Consider the following 10039-nt stretch of genomic DNA (forward strand, 5'->3'; position numbering starts at 1 on the left):
TTGTTCGTTTCCAATGAAAATATATCTCATGTGAATCAAAGTTGCAACAGAGACCTTTTCTATCATCTATATTCTAATAATCAATCTAGACCTTTTCTATAGCCTATATCCTGACAATCAGTCTGTATAATTTGTGCACACATAACTAGTAACAAATCTTGCTACAGGTTGACTTCCTCTGTGAGTTGCATTAATAAAGTGCATGGGGCACTTTCCTCAAGATGACCCAAAAAACTCTCAAACAAGTCAATCACACCCATTGATAAAGATTTGTCCAACGCACAATGCGATCGATGATAAGAGGCATATGTGAAGGAATACAAATCACCAACAGATAAAAGACATAGCATGAAAAGTCTTTTAGCGCCCCCAATTAGGAAACTTGCTTTCTACTCCCGCCAGCTTAACGACGGCTGGAGGCTCTTTTCCCCTTGCCAGCTCTAGATCGAAATAGTGAAAAGTATAGAGTAAAGCTATGGATCCCTTCATATGGAGCAGTTAAATGTGACCACTGACTATGTAAGATCTCAATGCTAATGGAAGATTCTATCCAGAGATCTTGCATCAAATATGTACAGACTATGCAAAGGGATTAGAAAACTCTCCGTTGGACAAGGTAGCTCATAAGCATTGGTTATATTTACAGCAGTTACTATTGATAATCGAATCACCTCGGCAAAACCTCCCAATTATAAGAAAACAAGTAGAACTTTAGGCTGAAACTCTTGCAGCAGAATCTTCCTCCCGGCGGCCTCTTGCAACCCATCAACATAGACATTCAATGAACCACCATATCTCTCATCAACCAAAAAGTTTGAAGAAAGAAATTGACTTTGCTCGGACAAAGTATGCACATCAGCGCACCTCGATGCAAGGACTTGGGTATAAGGGGCAAACCTTAGAGATGCCAGATGATGACGCGTCACTGCATGTCGATAAACAGAAAGGTGACTTCAGAACAGTATGTATGCATCAAAGAAGAGGTTCTCAAGTACGTACAACATGCGTATGTGCAGATTCTCACAATGGGAAACGTTACACCTCTAGACACCGTATCGTTTCAAAGGAGGGATGCCCCTACAGCGCACCCAAAGGAGGGATGCCCCTACAGTGCACCCGAGGGAAGGATGCCCCTACAGAGCACCCGAAAGTCGTGCATGTAGACGACTTAAGAAAGATGTCAATTCCAGTGGCAGCAGTGGTTTTGTCAAAATGAAACCCCTAGAAAGGGTGAAAGCACACCATGCAATGTGCTCTTTATTCATCCCCCATATATACAAACGCTCCTTTGCTTTGGTGAAACAGGCAACATGCCACATCCGACTGACCCTGTATGTCATCACAAACATCCCTTCCAGGTCCAACCATCGATGTGGATCCGCAAAATCAAAACTCTCCAATCAAAAGGGGTATATGCAATCCCTCTCATAAACTTTGTCAGTGTATATTTAAGCAAGTAAATTGCGACTCCTTTCATTCATCTGTCTTTTCCCTTCTGGAGCCTCCTCTTTTCTCTCTCCAAGCTTCTCCCCACACCCTTGCTTCAGCAATGGCCTGCTCTCTCTCTTTACCCTCCATTGGAGCTCTCCACACAGCATTCTTCGAGCTACTTCTTTGGATTCCAGCAGGTTTCTCACCATCTGCATCCGTTTGCAATGTGCCCCCATTTTCTTCAGACCCATCATCATCAACCTGCTCTCCAGACTCCAACGCTTGCTCTCTTTGTGCCTCTGGTTTGGATTGATCAACCTTCACCTGTTCTTGGGGTGGTCTGGTGGCCACTGGCTGGCCAGGCCCACTATGGGCTGGTGTGGAATCACAAGTTTGAGAAGCCAAGAAATTTAGTGCGGTGACAACGTCTGCGATCAACGGCCTAGATGCTGCCTGCTCATGAAGACACATTGCTGCCACAGCCAATGCTTGAAACAACCCCCTGACAGGGAAATGCCCTTTAAGTTTTGGATCAGCCATTTGACCAAACTTCCTCCTGTCCTTGAATAGTGGGCGTGCCTGGTAAAACCAAATAACACACTTCAAATCAAAATCAAGAGCATCAAACCTGCACTTCCATAGATATATAGGATATTTAATGTTTTAAGCACATGTACATAATTTCACTCACCATCACAAATACCAAGAACCTGGTTAAAGCCTTATGGCAGCATCCATAGGGCATTGAAACAATCAGCTCGATCATGCACACATTCTTGACCTTGACAATATTCTAGACATCCCCACCAATATCATCAGGCAAGCAGGCGGCCACACCACTATATCACCAAAGCGTAAGCTTGGATAACAGAGAATAAAACGCTAAAGATAACCTTAATTGAGCTTTCCTTGTAGGGTAAGTGGGACACTCGATGTTATACTAGCCTTAAGACCACCTATTGGGCCTGACGAAACATCAATTCAAGCATGCACAAAATCGCGACCCATCGTTTTCAACCAGCTTGTGTACAGTGCACCTCTTCCCTGAGTATGCTTCTTCCCATGTTGTTGCTCTCTGGCTGGCACCTTTTCTTGGCCCAGACTGAAACACTAGTCTAACAAACCAAGAATATTCCACTGTACTTGAGGTCCAAGGATCATATACATTGACATCTTTCAGTCCAATCTCCAAATTGAGCAATTACCTACAATAAATCTGGTCATAGCAAAATCTAATCCATGTCTGCACCTCAAGCGCCAGGCCAAAAGCACCCTCCCACCCAAAGATCATAGCTCCAGTTGGTTGAGCCTTTGTGATGTAACCCCAAGGTTGAGCGTTCAAGGCTCACGATTTGCACTCAATGGGTGTAACCAATGTGATTCCCACCATATGGCCCCTTGAAGGAGTTGTGTGTATAGCAAGTCCGGTGGTAAAGACAGAGATATGTATAAAGTATATTCCCTACTACCTTCCCCATGCTGATGGTGAAAAAAAAAAAAAGCAGCCTCCGCCACTCACAAAGGTGATACAGTGATGGACCCCAGACCTTAGAAGGCGGGAATTGGCTTGCTGATGACCACAAGTCGGCTATCCAACAGACCCAAAATGGATCATCCAAAAGGATTATATTCCCTTGGGTCCAAACCACAAGGTTAAACACATCCTGCACAGCAACTTCCTGCCTCTTTGCCAACACACTAGTGCAACTCCCTGCTCAAAACACAGTGAACCCACCACCTGCCACAACCTCCTCCTGCAAAACCAAAACAGCACTCCCAGGCCCCTTGGATTGCTGAGAGGAAAACTGGAGATGGCGGCTCATAAGAGAGAAAAGGTACTGAGCCAACAATAAAGCATGAACACACAATAATACACCTGAGAACCCTGAGCGTGAAGGCAAGGACCCCCAGTCGAGACACCATGAAGACCAAACTTTATGATGGGAGGGCACAACTAAGCTCATCAAACAAGGAGCCTGGGCCCGCCTCATACAGCCTGCATTGAGTACACGCATCCACACACAAACAAGAAAATGACACGCAAGGATAAATCAGTGATCAATCCTTAAATGGCTCCTCACACAGCCACAACAAGGCCCTCTTTGATAAGACATGGAAAAGAGGAACCTAGGCTGAAATACAAACAATGTACGGTATTGACAAGATAGCCAAGAATGTTGATCCATTGATAGTAAGAGGCAAACAGCCTTTCAGTGGATTAGAAAAAGGATAGCCAAGAATGTTGATCCATTGATAGTAAGAGGCAAACAGCCTTTCAGTGGATTAGAAAAAAGCAGGACCTACAAAATGTCTGCTAGCAATTCCGTTTACTTTGCAAGAGCCCAAAAGACAACTGTATTTCAATCCTTGAAAAAGGAACAATGGAAAACCAGATAACGAGAAAGAACTGAGGAAGAAACTTTCCTAAATTCCTTCAAGAAAGAGAACCATGATAAGGGGAATAACCAGCGACCTTCCCAATTATAGAAATTGCTGTGAAGGAATTAGTAACCTTTCATTAACATTCGTGGCTTTCTATGAGCCATCGCCATAAAACCAGGAAAAAAAAATGGCTCTGAATGACCCATCACACTGTAAAAACCAGGAAAGAAAAATGTTTTGTCAAACAGTGGAAATCATTCACAGAGGTCAGCACTACCAAGTCCATTGAAAGTCTTGGAAATTGAATTCAAGTGAGAAGAGAGGGTAAAATAATGAAAGTTACCCTTAACAGCCTTAATCAACAGCACGATCAGCTCCAATGGCAGGGACAGGAGGTTCAAGTTCAGTGCGATCACAATTTTGTCGAATACTGAATACTCAATCATGCACAGGGGTGCATGTATCTTTAATAACTGAAAGAACTGGAGATTAACCTTGCCACCAGTGGCCAAGTACTAAAACTCGGACCCTTACAGAAGTTGACAAAGAAGAAAGCATCCTAATTTTGTTGAGGATGTAGTCAAAGAGAACGTATTCCATGCTTAATGTTTTAATGTGTTAATGCTTAACACATTCCAGCACCTAGCTGTCAGCCAGTCTGTGCTTCTCTAGCACCTGCCTCTCTATGCTTTCGGCACCAATTTGGACCTTGGAGTACAAGGACAGACAGCTATATTGAAGTAGTCACTAGGCTGGACAAAAGTATGCAGTTACATAACGTTTTCCTCACCTTCATTTACCAAACATAAGGTTTCTTTTGTCTTCCCCATCAATGCTGCTTAAGAGTTTAGCAGTCCCCAATACTAAAGAACTGAAGAGAAGTCATTCAAGTCAAAGAACTTCAAATGCAGAAGCCCGGCCTTCATCGTTCGAATTTACACTTTCTTTTGTTTTGTTATGTAGGACAGATTTTGAGTTTGATATAGCCACGGGCAAAACAGTAAGGCAACCTCTCAAGTGCACAGGCAAGGAACTAACACAATATCTGGCTGCACTTTCATAAAAATTTTGCACATTATAAAGGTAACCGTTGTCCCCTTGGCTCCCTTAAGATTTGTCTATTTTTTTACTAGACAGTTTGATCATTTAACCACTTTAGCCTACTTCTCTTTAAGGAATATGAAACCAAACCTTGCATCCAAGGGCAAGAAAGCAGGATGGCAACACGGAATGGCCTCTCACAAAACTCTGCACAGCAGCCACAGACAGTTTAAATCCTGCCTGCCATGCTTGCAGTCAGAATGCTCAGACAAGAAAGATACAACTACAAACAACCTTATCAGCACCTTGCGGTGAAAGCATCCCACAGTCTGCCACATGCTAAATAGGCGAACCCAATGCTTTAAAACGAGCCACGTCTCCTTCAGCATGTGCATGGTCTCTTGGTAAAAGACTGTATTTCTCTTTATCCAAACAAAACATCAACAAAAGCTTTTTGCTAAGATGTCATTAATACCATGCGGCCTTCAGAAATCAATCTCTTTGAAGACACGTAGACAAGACTAGAGCATACACCACGCACCTTACTTCCTTACTAATCATTCAGAAACAAGAAGCACAAGATCCATCTCCCTAGACACTTTGCCATGTCTGAGCACGAGAAAGAATTTTCTAGGTATCATTGTCCAAAAAGAATGCTGCATAGTATAACGTCAAGATAGGAAAACTCAGCTTCTACAAGCATCATCCAGGAGCTTAATTTGTGGTGTAGCAACTCAAAAAACAAACAGCTTTGCATCTATGCCTGAGTACGCAGGCATGTGTATCTATCCATCTATGTATTTATCTATATATGTATGTATCCATAGGAGATGCATTACAATGAAAAATGTCAATAGAGACATCATACACATCAATGGCAGCCATCTAGAGCACTAGTCTGACAAAACCAATCATAGTTTTCTGTTGAGCCCAGTAAAAGAAGCTCAAAACACCCAAAAATCTAGGCAAAGAACAGATTGGGTATCCTAAATATCACCTGCATCTAGCAGAGGACGGTTCACATTTTTATAGCATTGGACAACATGTGCTGCCCTCGTAAGCACCTGGCATGTTTACAACTCCCTTATCTACAGGCATTGATATCGACATGCAATACACATTGTGGAGCATCATCATCATTCTCCTTTCTGCATGAGAAAATGTACGATCCGATGATCATTGCAAGGCACCTCTTCAGCCATGGGAACAATCCAGAAGAAAGGCTCTTCAATGCTAAATTGACCTCCACTCATCTCAACATGAAGTACAGAATAGCTGCAAATGCTTTGAAATAGTAACTGTATCTATTCTCCCATTTACCCCAAAATAGAAATAAGGTTCGACATCAATAATGCCTATTCTCTCCTGTAAACAAGGGCTTCCGTATCAACCACCTTGATGAACATAAATGTGGCATGCCAAACCATATTACAGCAATGTCTCTATGCCAGGAAGCTTCAGCCTTGAATCTAAACAATTTGGTCACCCTAGAAAGCTTCAACCACGGTTAAGCTCATATTGAAAAGTCCAGCAAAACGCTGAAGTTCTTTTCCAAGTTTTTACTTTTCTGAGAACACATTTTGTTTCGCCATGTGATCTGGTTTATCATTCCCACGTGTTATAAATAGTAGTCTGAGCTAGTATTGTTGGCAACCACAGAAGGCGTGGAAAGATTCTTTCTGCTATTTCACTCAATCAGATAGTCATACAATTGCTAGAAACAATATAATACAATAGCCTGCAAAACTCTGACCATACAACCTTTCTTGAAAGGCTTTAATTCAATCCTGCCATTCTCTGTCCCCCCCTCTGCATGAGAATTCTCCAAAGCATCAGCTCAACACCAGAAATACGTACTGAATTAGCAAACATTTTTAGCAGTACATAGACGAGCAGCTATCTTGCTGAAAACACAACCCCTACCGCAGTTTTGTTTTGATATGATGTCAAAGCTACAAATCACTTAAAGATTCAAGTATTAAATAGACAGCAGAAAGATGATGAAAAGTAAACAAGATTCAAATACCACTTATTATGCCAGAAAAAAACATCTTACCCATGCTACTAGATTGTGCTCGCCTGATCGTTTTGCCTGGTCAATGGCCTTCCTTCCTGTGATCAACTCGAGTAAAACAACTCCAAAACTGTACACGTCTGATTTCAAGGTTAGCTGACCTGTCATTGCATACTCTGGAGCACAGTAGCCATAAGTTCCCATAACACGGGTTGACACATGCGTCTTGTCTCCAACTGGTCCAAGCTTTGCCAGGCCAAAATCTGATAATTTGGGATAATAATTTTCACCTAGAAGGATATTTGAGGATTTCAAATCTCGATAGATAACAGGAGGATTCGCTTTATCATGCAGATATTCTAAACCTTTAGCTGCACCTGCAGCTATTTTCATACGTGTGGTCCAATCTAGCGGTCCTTTATCAACTGGAAGGTCTGCATAATAAAAAGTAAGCATCGGAAGAAAAGCAAGCCATGCATAAAAATAAGAAGTTCAGTATCAAAAAACTGCTCTTTTACTAATTATTCCAGTTAATCCACACCCTAGGTACCAGTATCAAGTATCAATCCCATCACAAGCAAAGCAATACCATGCAAGTGGTCCTCCAAAGATCCCAAGGGCATGAACTCATATACAAGGAGTCTTTGATCACCATCTGCACAGTACCCAATAAGGTTTACAAGATTGTCATGATGCAAGAGACTAAGCATCAGCACTTCCACGAGAAACTCTCTGTTCCCTTGCAAACCATTCCTATCCAGCTGCTTTATTGCAACAACCTGTCAAAAAATAATCAAGGAACAATGTCTCGGGTCACCTCTATATAGTGTGAAACATGCAAAGCTTGACCTCCCTGCATGTATGCTTGAAGATTTCCGGCTACCTTTCAAGGAACTTAAAGAGCTTACTTGCAACAAGCTCTCACCTGTCCATTTTCTAGCTGGCCCTTGTATACAGGACCAAACCCACCCTCACCAATCAAACAATCTGCTCTAAAGTTTTTTGCAGCTGTCGCAAGTTCCTTGAAGGTAAAAGTCTGAGCCCGAATATTTAATACACCCAGATTCTGCATTAAAGGATTGCCTTCTGTGGGTGCACTTTCTTGTGCATCTTTTGGGGTTTCTTTCACTCTATCTGCTGGAGCTGCTACCTTCATGAGGTCTGAAGAGCACACAAAAATGCCATTAGCATCAGAAACAGACATGTAATAACTCGGCCATCTCTACATAGAAACGGACAATGTGCTGCACTACATCGAATGCTCAAAATGTGTTCAATGCACAAAAATAAGCACTCAGTTGAAGGTATGCATAGCTGCATTCATGTCCCACTAATGCAAATCACAACGTGCAGCTTTCTAGCTAGGGCATAAAATTTGAACATTAATGGAAGATATCGAAAATCACCATAGATGAGACTGCAGGCATCGCATTGGGCAGACATCCACTGTCTGTTTGTTTTTTTCTGAAAAAAAATAACATACAGAGTCTTCATCTTACACCTTACCTGGATGAGTTTTAACCGCATCCGAAGTGGCAAAGAGAGCGGCGTTACGAATTCCAGCAGTGTCCTGCAACCTCTTTGTGCTATTGCCTCGAGAGCCAAGGCAGCTAAACCAGCCCATATTCCCACTTCGTTATATCTGACTTTCACCTCACACAAGTTTGAGCTACTACTTTCCCTCCGCACCTACACTCTGCGTAACAATAAAGCTCTCAGATAAGGAAGCAAATCACATCATTAAAGCCCAACCCAAAAAACAAAACAAAAAAGGAAAGGCGAATGGCACCAAAATCGCCTGCGCACGCAATATAGTCAGATCCAAGCAGCCCTCACACAGAGAGACACATAAAACACTCACCCGCGAGCAGATGCAAAGCAGAGGCTGCCCTCTAAAAATCCGCAACGCTGTTTAGATGATCAGCCAAAGGAAAAAACCCAAACGGGTAAATGGGGCAACGCGGTGAGCAATGGCGATGGCCGTGATGAGCATCTAGGTGGTCGATCGGATGTACAACCCTCAAAAAAACACAGAAAGGGCCCCTGTAGGGGTGGAGGAGGGAACTGGGCTAGAGGACGCAGAAGTCGGCAAGCAGGCAGGCGAGAAGCGGGAAGATACACGAGCACAGTAAAAACAGCAAAGGAACAAAGCAGCAAGAACTAAAAGTTGCGTGTATGAGAGGGACTAGGCCTAGGGAGTCAGTGGGTGAGTCTTGATACTCGAGCTCATCAGAGCTTCATGTCATTTTGTCACTGCTCTCCTTCTACCTTTGCTCCGTTCTCATAAAAGAATTCGCCTAGCACTAGGCTATTCTCACACGCACATTTTCACTATGCATGCAAGACTTCACAAGCCTTTTAACTAATTTTATATAAGGCACACCCAACCCTATATCTAAGACCCCACATCACCCCCCATTGGAATTTCCCCCTCTTTGTCCCCATTTTCTCCACGTGGCAAAGAATTCTCTCATTTTCGCCTCCATTGAGGAATCTCTCTCTCTCTCCTCTCACTCATATATACACAATGCACATCCTTTAGTGGTCCTAATATTGCCATCCTAAACCAAACAACGAGCTCTTTAAAAAAGTCCCAAGTTTTGATTTGTAGCAACATAAGAAAGGGCTAATATCTAAGGTGGCATCAAGGGGTTGTTTTGTAGCAATATACGAAACAAAAGCTTCCAATTAGCAAAATCCTTGAAACAATCTATGCCACTTGTCAATGTATATACATAGCCAAGAAAGGGGCACAAGCAAATTTGATCTTGTCAAGTTTTGACATGCACTAAGTGTCATGTCAGTCCCCCCCCTAACCAGGCAATGTATTGCTCATCATATCACACGGCTTGATAGAAGTGTTTATTGAACTCCTATATGGATTTTAAGAGATCTAATTAAACATGGGATTTGGTCATTAGCAATCCATTACTTTTCAATGAATTTAAAGGAGGATGTGGTTAGCGTAAGTTCAATAAAATATTATTGCTCTACATCCCTTTGTTGTCAAAGGACACAAGGAAAGTGAAGGTTTTTTTTTGGAGAGAGAGAGAGAGAGAGAGAGAGGAAAGTAGATTGAAGAGATGGGTACAATGGAGCCAAAAAGTGATGATTAAGGACAAGGTAAGCAACACATCGAGGTGGAAGGTTTGTGTCAAATGGATGAGGAAT

At 42.5% G+C, this 10039-nt stretch overlaps 1 protein-coding gene across 2 annotated transcripts; it reads right to left on the reverse strand.

The window, feature by feature from the left end:
- Window positions 1-777: 777 nt before the first annotated feature.
- Window positions 778-9180, reverse strand: LOC147461759 (putative serine/threonine-protein kinase PBL7). 2 transcript variants are annotated; one of them, XM_086509213.1, is made up of 8 exons: window positions 8730-9180; window positions 8375-8564; window positions 7794-8029; window positions 7458-7647; window positions 6911-7302; window positions 5160-5276; window positions 5005-5061; window positions 778-2010 (listed from the first exon to the last, which is right to left on the reverse strand). In XM_086509213.1, exons 2-8 carry the CDS (start codon window positions 8490-8492, stop codon window positions 1474-1476), a joined length of 1647 nt encoding a protein of 548 aa, XP_086365339.1. In that variant the 5' UTR covers window positions 8493-8564; window positions 8730-9180; the 3' UTR covers window positions 778-1473. The 2 variants fall into 2 exon arrangements, with proteins under 2 accessions (XP_086365339.1, XP_086365340.1); XM_086509214.1 differs by lacking the exons at window positions 5005-5061; window positions 5160-5276 and having other exon boundaries at window positions 8730-9173.
- Window positions 9181-10039: the final 859 nt, after the last annotated feature.

Source organism: Adiantum capillus-veneris, chromosome 3 (genome assembly GCF_014529385.1).
Source record: "Adiantum capillus-veneris isolate H3 chromosome 3, ASM1452938v2, whole genome shotgun sequence".
In the NCBI taxonomy this organism is placed as follows: Eukaryota; Viridiplantae; Streptophyta; class Polypodiopsida; order Polypodiales; family Pteridaceae; genus Adiantum; species Adiantum capillus-veneris.